The sequence below is a fragment of the Carcharodon carcharias genome, chromosome 8, assembly GCF_017639515.1.
Source record: "Carcharodon carcharias isolate sCarCar2 chromosome 8, sCarCar2.pri, whole genome shotgun sequence".
Classification (NCBI taxonomy): domain Eukaryota; kingdom Metazoa; phylum Chordata; class Chondrichthyes; order Lamniformes; family Lamnidae; genus Carcharodon; species Carcharodon carcharias.
Window position 1 is genome coordinate 24,589,552 of NC_054474.1, and position 14,612 is coordinate 24,604,163.

General features: G+C 41.6%; 1 protein-coding gene across 2 annotated transcripts in view; it reads right to left on the minus strand.

The window, feature by feature from the left end:
• The window catches only part of lars1b (leucyl-tRNA synthetase 1b), an 84,229-nt gene that overhangs the window by 24,963 nt on the left and 44,654 nt on the right, over window positions 1-14,612 (minus strand). For both annotated transcript variants that reach the window (XM_041193957.1, XM_041193958.1), the window contains 7 exons: window positions 13,554-13,766; window positions 12,140-12,197; window positions 10,777-10,840; window positions 5,027-5,210; window positions 2,605-2,695; window positions 2,346-2,486; window positions 605-745 (listed from right to left, as the gene is read on the minus strand). In XM_041193957.1, coding sequence (XP_041049891.1) covers window positions 605-745; window positions 2,346-2,486; window positions 2,605-2,695; window positions 5,027-5,210; window positions 10,777-10,840; window positions 12,140-12,197; window positions 13,554-13,766 — 892 coding nt within the window. The remainder of the gene's footprint in view (window positions 1-604; window positions 746-2,345; window positions 2,487-2,604; window positions 2,696-5,026; window positions 5,211-10,776; window positions 10,841-12,139; window positions 12,198-13,553; window positions 13,767-14,612) is intronic.

Genomic DNA, 14,612 nt, shown 5'->3' on the forward strand with positions numbered 1-14,612 from the left:
TAGGAACATAAAATGAACAGTGATCTGGCTTAAGCCGCCTCTGCTCATATTCCTGATCAGTTAAGTTCATTCATCCGGCATAACTGATCAGAAAATCAGCCTTACAAACATCAAGTATCTTTTCTTATGATCTGTTCCACTAAACAACCTCAAAGGATGACCAGATGATAGGATAAGCACACACAAGCCTCAAGGCATGACATCTGGAGGAAAGTAGAGAGTGGAGATCAGGAGTTGCCACTGCAGTACAATACGTACTTTTATCACACATATTTATGAACTGGTTGGACTGCGTTATGTCTGTCATTCTTAACATACGGAGTTATCAATCTCAGCTCTGCCACTGTGTGAAAGCAGAGATCAGATAGCAGCAAATTATGCACAGCAAGGGAGAAGGAAGGAAATTATCACCCTAGCCATTCTTCTTTAACGAACAAAGCCATTAAATTACACTGATAGTAATTTGGGAGCCAGGTTCATCTGCTCATTGTGTGATTCAGAAATGTTGCTTGGGAAGAGATCAAGAAAAGATTGTTTGCGCTTTGTAACTGAAGTCAGAGTTTATTTTAAACACATGATAACTGTTGGTATAAATTGTTCTTACTTTTCCTTTTCCAGCAATCATATAATTTTTGGCACGGAGTCGAACATCATGGGCAGTTTCCATTAGATACTGAGATGAACGAATGAGGATTTCGTCCACAGGTCCAGCTACTGGCCATCTTGCTTTCATCAGTGACTCAGTCTGAGAAGAGTTAAATATGGGATTCAAATTCAATACTAAACACAAGCTATATGAACAGATGTTAGGCACATATCAGCTCTCTGAAGTAATGTAGTGCAGGACATGGCTTTTTAACCCAATTTTCAGTGAAATAAAGCATCTGTAAATTTTCATTTATCAGGATTTTAATTAAATATTCCCTTACTTATAGATGTATCTGCACAAAAGCAGGGGCACCCAGCCAAGCCGCATGTCTTTGTTGTAGCTTGGATCAGAAGGTTGTGGGTTCAAGCCCCACTTTACCCCTTTTGAATGAAAAGTTAAACCAAAGCTTTTTCTGCCCTCTCAGGTGGACATAAAATGTGCTACCATATTATATTCCCTGGAGTCCTGGCCAACATTTATCCTTCAAGCAATATCACCACCACCAATAGCTTTTCTTTAAATGTCAAGCCTGTCTGTGGGATCTTGCTTTGTTTTGTGCATAAGAGTTACAATTACAAGGAAATAAGTTAAGGCTGTCCTGGTACATTTTCATTAGGACATTAGGATTCTTACAGCTATTATAAAGATACTATTTTCAATCTTTAAATTTGCACAGGTAAAAATTAAGGTCTCGCAAAAATGAAAGCCCAAATATGAGCCTAGTATGAATGCTTTTCCATTGATCATAAAATTCAAGGGATCCCTAAGATGGAAAATTTCTCTGCTGTTTCTATGAAGTAATTAGGGAACGGGTGAGATGTCAATATTTATTTTTCAGATCCAGTCAGGCATAGAGTGATCTAGGGATTCACCGAGTGAAAAGAGAATGACCCTGATATTTATGGAGATGTGGAGAGGCATGTTTGCGGGGGTGGGGAAAGTCCAGAAATGCCAAGATCCTGAAGGGTTGGGCCATCAACAGGAGGACATGGATCCTGGGGCAGATTGCTGGGCAGACAGCTTGAGATTACAGAACTAGAGGAGAGGATTCAGTCAAGTGCGGCTGCAATCAACAAAAGGTTTGCTCGAGGTGCCTACTGCTCCTCCTGGCACACAAACAGTGCTATAAAAGCATCTGTTGGATCCGACTGCTCCCACCTCTAATTTGCTGCCTGCTTTCCTGAGCCCTGGGAAATCTGGATGGCCACTGTTAAATTTTAATCAGGCTCACATCTGCACTATGGGAGCTCAATTTAAATATAGAAATGAGGTCTCCTGCTACTCAAGGATGGGACACAGACATGCCACAGTAAAACAGCAATGACCCCCTTTCTGTGGCAGGCTGGGAGATCACGTTTTGCAATTTTTGATTTTCAACTCCTCCTTGATCCTCTTCTGTCTGCCAATATTAATCCCAATGTTCTAAACAGACCATAACAAGAACTTTAAAATAGAACTGACTGACTGGATTAGCGGTGAACATCAAAAAAAAAGTTGAGTACATCAAGAATAACTGCACTGTTTAATAAGTAATCATAGTTTATTTTAATGCTCAATTGGACCAAATGTTACTAACTTCTTCATAGGGTTCTATTTTCCTAGATGCAGTGCTCTGTAGTGTGACTTGTTGCATAAGAAGTGTTTCTTTCCTCAAATATATTATGTTAGTTATTTAAGGGCATTTGAGTTACAGCACCTTTCCTAGTAGTGCCCAAATGTGCTCACAAAGGTGGGGGCATATTGGAGCCAGCAGCAGAGTCTGAATCTCGATGAACTGGAAGACAAGGTTCTCCTGCATTCCTTCCACAGCAACTTCACGGTACTTGTCCTTTGCTGCCTGGAACACAAATTGCAAAATCATCACAACACTCTGACTGTCTCCCTTGGGAGATTAAATTAAAAAGAACAAAAATCCCAGGCAGGATGAATTATTTATTTTCAACGCTTGAACATACCTGAAATTCAAAGAAACCTGTCTTCAAAGCTTCCTTGAACATCATCCTCTCATAGTGTTGTTCTGTCTTTAGAATTCCAGCATTCATTTCACTGGAATGATAAATCACAACAACTAGATTAGCCACATACTCCCAGAAGGACGCACTCAGAATTTTGCAAAGTACCAAAAAATAAGCAACGGCGGACTGTACACAGTCATCAATAATAGCTGTGGAAGGCCATTATGGTTAAAGTATGGAGATGGAAAAATAAACAATCAAAAGCACAATTTTTCTCCTCTTCCACAATCATTTGACCCATACTGGTTTTTTCACCCAGCCACTCTTAAACCCCTCGTGCTTCAAGATCCAATTGTTTCCTGAACGGTTTCAGGGTTTTCACCTCCACTACACTTACTCGAAATGTATTTCATATGCTTATCACTTTTTGTAAGAAGCATTTCCTGACACCAGTTCTAAATTTAGCTTTTACTAGTATAAATATATCTCCCATTTCAAATCTCACTATTTAACGTCATATTCGGCATTTAGTTCTTTCAATTCCCTTAACTAACTGATATATTTCTATAACATCAACTCACAGACATCTCTCTTTTAGGTTGAAAAGCCTAAGGATTAAAAGTTAGATCGGGTCCATCAGTGGGCACAGGGGTCGCAATGTGCAGTTAGCCCATATCAATGGAAGTGATGCTGGCGGCACACAAACATCATGCTTCCTGCTCACCTCCATGATTACGCAATCCGCCCAGTGTTAAACACATTGCAGAGGGCCCAGGATCAAGCAAGGCTAGCACTAATTAAAGCTGGTCAGCACCATTTAAAGAAGAGATAACAGCAGATAGCTCCACGGTCAATGCCGGATGGCATACAGGAAAAGGTTAATGGACATGCACACCAAAATGCTTGATGAATTGGCAGGTCTGCCAGAGACACTGTTGCCACTGTCAGGAACCATGGAGGAAGTCTGGCTCCAACTTACACAGAGCCGGGAGTCCATCCTTTCCAGAGTGGAACTGGTGGCAAACTTCACAACAGTACTTGCAACTATGCAGCATCTGATGGATGATGTCCCACCTTCTATTGCAGCACACATCCAATGTCTTTGTGCTGCAATGGAAATTCAGTGAGGTCATGAGATCTCTGCTTGTGCCATGCAAGCCCAGCTTTGTGCTTTACAGGCTCAGACTGCTGCCATCGTGGATGCAGGTGGAAGTCCAGCAACCTGTGCTCCGGAAAATTACTAGTATTGTTGAGATATCACTCCTAGGCTGTGACAGTGGCTCTGTAGTGATTCAAGACAGAGATTAATAAATTTCTAGAGATTAAAGATATTAAGGTGGGGGCACAGTGGTATGTAGTCTGGAGGGAGTTGCCCTGGGAGTCCTCAGCATCGACTCCGGACCGCATGAAGTCTGATGGCATCAGGTCAAAGAAAATTCTTGCTGATAACCACGTAATGTCCCCCAACTCAGCTGAAGAATCAGTACTCCTCTACGTGGTGCAGCACTTGGAGGAAGCACTGAAGGTGGCAAGGGCGCAGAATGTACTCTGGCTGGGGGACTTCAATGTCCATCACCAAGAGTGACTTGGTAGCACCACCACAGATCGAGCTGGCCTAGTCTTAAAGGGCATTGCTGCTAGACTGGGTTTGCGGCAGGTGGTGAGGGAAAATCATATTTGACCTCATCCTCACCAACCTGTCTGCCACAGATGCATCTGTCCAGGACAGTATTGGTAGGAGTGACCACTGCATAGTCCTTGTGGAGACGAAGTGCTGTCTTCAACTGAGGATGTTCCCTGCACATTCATGGGACACCTGCACTATCACTCTTTCAAACATAGTGATTGACACATGACAGAAGTCGGGAGCCAACATCTGCCATATTTTCCATTTGTCAGCTCGCGTAGGGCTGAATCCAGTGGTGTTATGGTGTGGAATTTTGCAGCCCAAGTTTGTTCAGTAGTTTTGTATAACCCAAACTTCTGACAGCAGGAATCAGCTTTGTCTCTTCTCTGTGGTGCCTCCAGTGCTTGAATATATGTTTCCTGTATCTTAGAGACCAAGACTGGTCATAGTCAGACCAAACCACCATATAGTTTGATCACAACTTCTACACACCAGAGTTTTAATTGTGGTCATACACAACAACAAGCCCAAACATAATTATTTATCATGTGCAACATTCAGGGATGTCCAAAAGCTACTTTCATATGTATACTACCTATCACATTCCCAACATACATGCTCTCCTTTCGTGAAGTAATGCCCTAAATATAATGTGCTAAGACTGAAGAACTGTACCCTGTATTGAAAAAGTTAGTTTTAACAAATACAATTGCAGAATAACTGACCATTACCAATATATTTCAAGAAATGTTGCAAGTAGCTAATAAATCTTCAAATACAAAGGCCATTCAGTACCTGACAAAGACTCTATCATTGAAGGTGTTGGCAGGTCCACTCCGAAGGCTCTCACGATTTGCAATCATTTCCTTCACCCATTCCACCCAAGTGTAGAGCCTCAGGATACCTGCATCAGCCATGGTTTCTACGAAGTTAGCATCTTCCACTGTGTCACCAGCATCAGCAAGAGCAAGGCGCATTCCTGGGAACAAAGTTGTGTCAAAGGAGTAAAGAAGATGGTTAGCTTATGAACAATTATCCTAAATGGCTAGGCGTTGTAAATAACCATCTGTCAATGCTTGATAGAACTAAAACATAGACAAACAAATCTATAACAAAACAATTATATCTATATATAAAATTATACCTCTAGGCACCATTGAGTGACAAGACACACATTCTTGCTCACAATTACCCACACAGCAGGCCAGTAGTCTCTAACCTTGATGCCAAATCGAGGGCTGAGACGATTAGAGGGAGGTGAGATGTTTTCTCAGAAAGTAGTACGTTAAATAACCTACTCTTGCAATCAGGTGGATCAAGACAAACACCAGAAAGGCAAAACAAAAACAGAATTACCTGGAAAAACTCAGCAGGTCTGGCAGCATCGGCGGAGAAGAAAAGAGTTGACGTTTCGAGGCAACTGGAATCAATTCATCCAACCATTCAATTTGAGAATGATGTTTAAATGAAAGAGCATGGTCTTTGTTGTTTAGAAAATGAATAGTTTCAACCTAACCCCATGTATGCCTTGGGGTTGCAGAGAAAATAATTCAGGATTTTGTCCATTTTTATGCCAGCAATAGAAGTTCCTGTGAACAGTCCATTAGTATTGCTAATTTCCTTGATACAAAAAAAATTGAGGTGGCATTTTGTTGCCCCATATGGGAATCAAAGACTTTTTCATTCCTCTAATGATAATTCTAAGTTTATGCCCCTGATTACTGATTTGCCAAAATAACATCCTCAGAGTGGCACTCAGAGTTGGATTGCTACTCTGCTCCAAATTTTAAACCAAAAATTTTTTTGGAGCCTATCTCACCAGACCTTCCAACTCAGGCCAGGCAAGGTCTGGGCAGTGCAGCACATCCTAGCATTGAGGGCAGCTCAGTTGAATGTAAGGAGGCCACAATCACTTTTTTAAAAATATATAAACAGTGCTAGCTGCCATAAACCAGGTAAATTAAAGGTCCAGCCAAGTTTAAAGATTCTTGACAGGCCAGGGAGAAGGTAAGTGTATAAGGTTAACTGGGTAGGGTGTGGGGGGAGTTGGGTTGCGCCTCGGGGGTGAGTGGGGGGTGGGGGGGGTTAATACGAACATACAAGTTAGGAGGAGTAGGCCATTTGGCCCCTCAAACCTGCTCCCCCATTCAATAAGAACATGGCCGATCTGATTTTAACCTCATCTTCGCATTCCTGCCTATCCCAATAACCTTTCTCCCTCTTGCTTATCAAAAATCTATCTACCTTTGCCTTAAAGATATTCAAGGACTCTGCCTCAACCACCTTTTCAGGAAGAGAAATCCAAAGTGTCTCAACCCTCAGAGAAAACATATTTGCTCATCTCTGTCCTAAGTGGGCTACCCTTTATTTTGAAGCAGTGACCCCGAGTTCTAGATTCTCCTACAAGAGAAAACATCCTTTCCACATCTACTTTGTCATGTCCCCTCAGGATCTTAAATATTTCAATCAAGCGACCTCTTACTCTTCTAAACTCCAGCGGATACAAGCCTAGCCTGTCCAGGCTTTCCTCACAGAACAACCTGCCCATTCCAGGTATTAATTTGTAAACCTTCTCTGAACTGTTTCTAATGCATTTACATCATTCATTAAATAAGGAGACCAATACTGTATACAGCACTCCAGATGTGGTCTCACCAATGCCCAGTATAACTGAAGCATAACCTGCTTTCTCTTGTATTCAATTCCCCTAGCAATAAACAATAACATTTTATTAGCTTTGCTAATTACTTGCTGTACCTGCATACTAAACATTTGCAATTCATGCACTAGGGCACCCAGATCCCTCTGCAGCTCGGAACTCTGCAGTCTCTCACTATTTAAATAATAAGTCTCTTTTTTATTTGTCCTGCCAAAATGGACAATTTCACATTATACTTCATTAGCCAGATCTTTACCCACTCACCTAACCTATCTATATCCTTTTGTAACCTCCTTAGGTCCCTCTTTACAGCTTATGTTCCTACATATCTTTGTGTCATCAGCAAATTTAGCAACCATACCACTGATCCCTCATCCAAATCATTTATATAAATTGTAAAGAATTGAGACCTCAGTACTAATTCCTGTGGCATACCACTTGTCACATCCTACCTACCAGAAAGTGACCCATTTTTGCCTACTCTGTTTCCTGTCAGCTAACCAATCTTTTATCCATGCCAATATGTTACCCCTACACCATGAGCTTTTATTTTCCGCAATAACCTTTGATGAGGCAAATGCCTTCTGAAAATCTAAGTACAGTACATCCACTGATTCCCTCTTTATCTACAGCACATGTTACCTCTTCAAAGAAATTCAATAAATTGGTTAAACACGATTTCCCTTTCACAAAACCGTGCTGACTTTGCCTGATTACTTTTAATTTATGTAAGTGCCCCTTTTTAACGTCTTTAATAATAGCTTCTAACATTTTCCCTATGACTGATGTTTGGCTAACAGGCCTACAGTTTCCCATTTCCTGTCTCCCTCCCTTTTTGAGTAAAGGAGCTAGATTACCTATTTTCCAATCAAATGAAACCTTCCCCGAATCTAGTGAATTTTGGAAAATTAAAACCGACACATCAACTATCTCACTAGCCACTTCCTTTAAGACCCTAGGATGAAATCCACCAGGACCCAGAGAGTTAGCAAATTATTGGAACTTAGCGTTGACAAGTATCACTACCCTGGTGATTGTTATTTTTCTGACTTGCTCTTTCCCTTCCATTCCTAATTTACCATCATTTCTGGGATGTTACTTGTGAAGGCCAATGCAAAATACCTGTTCAATTCAACTGCTATCTCCTTATTTTCCATTATCAATTCCTCAAACTCACTTTCGATAGTACCAACGCTCACTTTGTTAACTTTTTTCTTTTTTAAATATCTAAAGAAGCTCTTACTATCTGCCTTTCTATTTCCACCCAGCTTTCTCTCATACTCAAATTTTTCCTTCCCTATTAATCTTTTAGTCATTATTTGCTGCTTTTTGTATTCTGTCCTATCTTCTGATCTGCCACATATCTTTGCACAATGATGTGCTTTTGCTTTAAGTTTGATACTGTATTTAACTTTTTTAGTTAACCATGGATGGTGGATCCACCCCTTGGAATTTTTCTCATTGGAATGTACCTATTCTGTGTATTTTGAAATATCCCCTTAAATGTCTGCCCTGCATCTCTCTTGACCTGTTCCTTCACCTGATTCACCAGTTCACTTTCGCTAGCTCTACTTTCATGCCTTCATAATTGCCCTTATTTAAGTTTAAAATACTAGTGATAGACTCATTCTTTTCTCCCTCAAATTGGATGTAAAAATCAAACATTTTATTATCCCTGCTACCTAGGTGTGCCTTCGCTATGGGGTCATCAATTAAGCTTATCTCGCTGCACATCAGGTCAGGTTGAGTTTGGGCCGGGCCAGGCCAGACCTTTGGGGGGAGGTGCGGGCGACAGTCAGCCCCGGCACGGGGTTTGGGGAAAGCTGGGGGGGGGGGGGAAAAGAGAGAGTGTCGGGACTGGCAAGGGTGAGAAAATGAGTCCCCATGGGGGTGGGGGAATCCTGTGGATTGCGGACTTCCAGTAGAGGGGTGCAGTCCCTTGGGGGGGCGGGGGGGGAATAGTTGGGAGGGGTGAGAGTTGACCCTTGTGTTGGTGTCGGGAGAAATCTCCTGGGGGTTTGGGGGTGTGGGGGATAGTCTGGGTCTGTAATTTAGTTACCCAGAAGCTAGGCGAGGTTTTAATTCTTCCAGCTTCTTTTGGGTAACTATTGATGTAACTCCGTCAGAGCCATCCAAAGTTTGGGATTTAAGGTGCATTTTTGGATTGCTCCCAGTGCAGGGCAATTGCCCAGGGGAAGCTTGCACTTCCAGGCAATTGCCGTGCAAACCTTCCCTGTGAACTTTGGGGGGTGGGGGCGGGTGTCTTCCCTAGCACATATTTGGGGTAATCCTCCCAATGTGACACCTTGGAGCTCGGAAGTTACAGCCCAATCTTTTGCAATTTATCCACTCAAAACTCTTCCTAATCTTGAAAATTTATCAGATTTTCATCTCCCTCAACTTTCCCCATTCCAATGACAGAAACTACCTATTTCTTTGTAACTATAAGCCCTCATCCTCATTGCAATTCTATGATGGATTTGATAAAGTTGGAGACACTGTTTCTATTGGCAGGAGAGTTGGTAATCAGGGTGAATTAATTGGTAAGAAAAACGATTATGCAGCAAGTTATGATGATTTGAAAAGGTGGTGGAAACAGATTTAACAGTAACTGTCAAAAGAGAATTGGATATGCTTGAGTAGGAGAAATCCACAGGATTACCAGGAAAGAGCAGTTGAGGACTAATTAAATTGCTCTTTCAAACAGCCGGCATAGAAATGTTTGGCTGAACAACCAACCTCCTTCTACACTGTACAATTCACTGAATCACTACCCATGCTCTTTTTAGTAGTTCTAACAGTCCTTCAATTATGGGTTCCCAAAACTTAATAAAATTTTCCAAAAACGGCCCGACTAATGTCTTGTGCTTATTCAACAAACTTCATTTTTGTTTTTGATGCTCCTTCATAAAAAATCCAAACTTCAGTTTGAAAGAAAGACTTTCATTTGTATAGCACTTTTCACGCCCTCAGGTTACCCGAAAACGTAATGGGATACTTTCTGAAGTGTAGTTAGTGTTGCAATATGTAGGAAACACTGCAGCCAATTTGTTCACAGTAAGGGTCACACAATTATAAGAAAATGATCAGATTACCTGCTTTATTGAGGTTGGTTGAAGGATAAATATATCCCAGGAGACTGCGTAGAAAATACCTTCTCTTCAAAAAAAAAATGCCATGGGATTTCTTTAAATGTCCTGTGGAGGGGGCAGGTGGACATAGGTGTATCTCCTATTGTCTCATGTGAAATATGGAAGCTCTAACAATGCAGCATTCCCTTGCGACTGCACAGAAGGGTCACTATTATGGATTATTCTACTTGCTTTCCCACTGTTAAAGATCTATTCACCTGCAATTCTGTCAAAAATCTGTTGAGTGTGCCACTTAGGGTATATATCATTTCAATTCTCTTCCCCCTCTCAAAATTATCATGCACTGATTTGCAACAGTCACTTATCTTTCCATTCCACTAACCTCCTTATATGCTCTTGTAATAATCTGATTACATTAACCGAGAATTAATTTATAATGCCAAATAGTGCATCATTTTATAAAAAAAATGCCCTCATATCATTGACTGGTCCACAAACAGATAACAATCTACAACTGCACTCATTACGCACAATGCAACCCCATATATGTCATCATTCTGTATTGGCAATGCTGCTCAAATGTCTATGCCTTCTGTAGAGAAGCTGCTAATTCTAATAAATTAAACTCAAGTGGTGCGGACAGGGTTGGTGGGGGGTGGGGGGGGGGGATGTGTGTGTGTGTGTGTGTGTGTGTGTGTGTGTGTGTGTGGAGAAAGAGGGACGTGGTGGTTTGTGGAAAGAGTGAGGTGAGGATGATGGGGGGGAGGTGGTGGGGGGGGAGGGCGATTACTCACCATCTGCAGAGAATTTTTCCACAGCTTCATCTAGAGTAAGGAAATTCCCTGTGGATTTAGACATCTAATGGAAAGAGAAAAATAGCAACAGAAGTTACTCAAGAAATATTCTGAAGTGAAATACATTAATATTCAAATACATGTTAATTCATTGCAAGCCAGGCAATTCTTTAATTATGCTTTAATACAACATAAATTATATTAAAGGCAAAATACTGTGGATGCTGGAAATCTAAAACAAAAACAAAAACAAAAAACGCTGGAAAAACTCAGCAGGTCTGACAGCATCTGTGGAGGGAAAGACAGAGTTAACGTTTCGAGTCCGTATGACTTCTTCAGAGCTAAAGGGAAATATTTACTGATTAAGGGGGATGGAATCGGTGAAGCTGGATAGAAGGACAGCAATAGGTGGAGGCAAAGGAGAGATTGCAAAAGATGTCATAAACAAAAGGTCAAAGGGTTGTTAATAGTGGTGACACTGGCTAAAGGAGGTGCTAATGGTGACATTAAGAGTGGAAAACAGAATGTGATAATGGCCCAGGCCAGGGTAAGCACTCTGGAAAGTGACACGTGGCCCTAGTGGGGGTGGGGTGGGGGGAAGGGACAGTGGTGGGAAAAGAGATTGGAAATAGGCTAAAAGCTGGGGATAAAACAATGAATAGAAATTGAAATAAATTTAAAAAATAAATGAAAATAAGTGGGAAAAAAATTTAAAAATAAAAATGAATATAGGAAAAAGGGGGGCTCAAAAAGGCATGGGGATGGAGAAAAGAGTTTATGGTCTGAAATTGTTGAACTCAATGTTAAGTCTGGAAGGCTATAAAGTGCCTATTTGGAAGATGAGGTACTGTTCCTTCAGTTTGCGTTGAGCTTCACTGGAACATTGCAGCAGGCCAAGGACAGACATGTGGGCATGAGAGCAGGATGGTGTGTTCAAATGGCAAGCGACAGGAAGGTCTGGGTCATGCTTGAAGACAGACCGAAGGTGTTCTGCAAAGCGGTCACCCAGTCTGCGTTTGGTCACTCCAATGTAGAGGAGACCGCATTGGGAGCATTGAAAGCAGGCCAAATTGAGGGAAGTGCAAGCAAAGCGCAACTTCACTTAAGAGGAGTGTTTGGGCCCTCGGACGGTGAGGGGCGGGGGGAGAAAAGAGGCAGGTGTTGCACCTTCTACGATTGCATGGGAAGGTGCCGTGGGAGGGGGTTGAGGTGCTGGGGGTGATGGAGGAGTGGACCAAGGTGTCTTGGAGGGAACAGTCCCCATGGAATGCCGACAGGGGGGGTGGTGAAGGGAACATATGTTTGGTGATGACATCATGCTGGAGTTGGCGGAAATATTTATATAATATGAATTATATTGTACCTTTTCAGAATTCAGTAGCAAGTGTCCATTTGCTCTTACAGCTTGAGGCCATTTTGAACTACAATTTGAAAAAATAAAATCAGTTATACATAAAAAATCTTTTAGCAATAGTCTCCCTCAACTGCATGTAGTTCCTCCAAATTAGTTTCTCCTTTCCTCTCAATAGCTTCTTTAATCAGGAAGCCGGCAGCATCTCCATGATTGACACTCGGAAAGGTGTGGTTCATACGAATATATGAACTAGGCGCAGAAGTAAGCCATTTGGCCCCACGAGCCTGCTCCACCATTCAATAAGATCATGGCTGATCTGTTTGTGTTGAGTTCCACATTCCCATCTACGTTCAATAACCTTAGATTCCCATTAGGCAAGGAATCAATCTACCTTAAAAATATTCAGTGACCCTCGCTTCCACGATCTTCTGAGGCAGAGTTCAAAGTCGCACAATCCCCAGAAAAATTTCTTCTGATCTTTGTCCTAGAAGGGTGACCCCTAACTTTAAAACAGTAACCCCTAGTTCTGGATTCACCCACAAGAAGAAACATCCTTTTCATGTCTACCTTGTCAAGACCATTCAGGGTCTTACATACTTCAATCAAGTCACCCCTCACTATTTTAAATTCCTGTAGAAACAAGCCCAACTTGTCCAACCTTTCCTCATAAAACAATCCACTCATTCCAGGTACCAATCCAGTAAATCTCCTCTGAACTGCCTCCAATACATTTATGTCCTTCCTTAAATAAGGAGAGCAAAACTGCACACAGTTTTTGATATGTGGTCTCACCAATGCCCTGTATAACTGAAGCATAACATTCTTATTTTTATGTTCAATTTCTCTAGTGTTAAAAGATAGCATTCCATTAGCCTTCTTGATTACATGCTGTACCTGCAAACTAACGTTTGTGATTCATGCACGAGAACACCTAGATCGCTCTGGACCTCGGAATTATGCAGTCGTTCTCTGTTTAAGCGATATTCTGCTTTTTTAATTTTCCTGCCTAAGTGAAGAACTTAGCATTTTCCCACATTATACCCCATCTGCCAGATTTTTGCTCACTCACTCAATTTATCTATATCCGTCTGCAAACTCCTTATGTCTTCTTCACAACCTGCTTTCATACTTTTCTGCAAATTTGGCTACCATGGCTTCATCTTCGTCATTGATGTGAATTGTAAAAAGTTGAGGTCCCAGCATAGGCCCCTGCAAGACTCCGCTCATCACATCCTGCCAATCAGACAAAGACCCATTTTTGCATACTCTGTTTTCTGCCATGTTGAGGGAGCAACTAGCTCAAAGACACCCCGTATAGATTAGCAAACATAAAGCCTTCTCCACGTGCAGACAGGATTATGCATGGTCTGCAGATAGCACTTATTTCATCTGCAAACTTTATTACTGAATGATGTGATCTCACCTGTCATTGGGCCATATGGCTATATGGCTATACAGGTAGTAGGAGAGATGGTTTGGAACCAGATCTTTCCCAGAGACTCGTAAATCCACCGGATACCAGTATTCGAATTCCTTTTTCAGTTGGTCTAGATTTGCTTTAGGAATCGGAGTCTCTGGATATGAAACGCCCTTCAAAAACACATAATCCCAAACTTCTCTGGTCATCTGTTCTGGTCTGAGGGAATAATAAAATAAACATATACCAATGCTGGCAGAATCTATTATTGTGGAAGAAGCTTGTAATGATGGCATTTAAAAAAGTATAGGAACATAAGAAATAGGAGCAGTATTAGGCCATTTAGGACCGTAAGACATAGGAGCAAGAGTAGGCCATTCAGCCCATCAAGTCTGCTCTACCATTCAAGGAGATCATGGTTGATCTGATATTCCTCAACACCACTTTCCTGCCTTCTCCCCTGATTACCTTACTGATTAAAAATCTGTCTACCTCCGCCTTGAATATACTTAACGACCCAACATCTACAGCCCTCTGTGGTAAAGAATGCCACAGATTAACTACCCTCAGAGAAGAAATTCCTCCTCATCTCTGTTTTAAATGGGTGACCCCTTACTCTGAGATTATGCCCTCTGGTCCTAGACTCTCCCACAAGGGGAACCAACATCTCAGCATCTACCCTGTCAAGCCCCCAAGAATTTTATATGTTTCAATGAGGTTGCCTCTCATTCTTCTAAACTCCAATGAGTACAGGCCTAACATACTCAACCTCTCCTCATAAGAAAATCCCTCCATACCCGGGGTTAATCTAGTGAACCTTCTCTGGACTGCCTCCAATGCCAGTATATCTTTCCTTAGATAAGGTGACCAAAATTGTTCACAGTATTCTAGGTGTGGTCTAACTAGTGCCTTGTACAGTTTTAGCAAGACTTCCCTATTTTTATACTCCTTTCCCTTTGAAATAAAGGCCAACATTCCATTTGACTTCCCTATTACCTGTTGAACATGTATGTTAGTTTTTTGGGATTCATGCACAAGGACTCCCAAATTCTTTTGTGCTGCAGC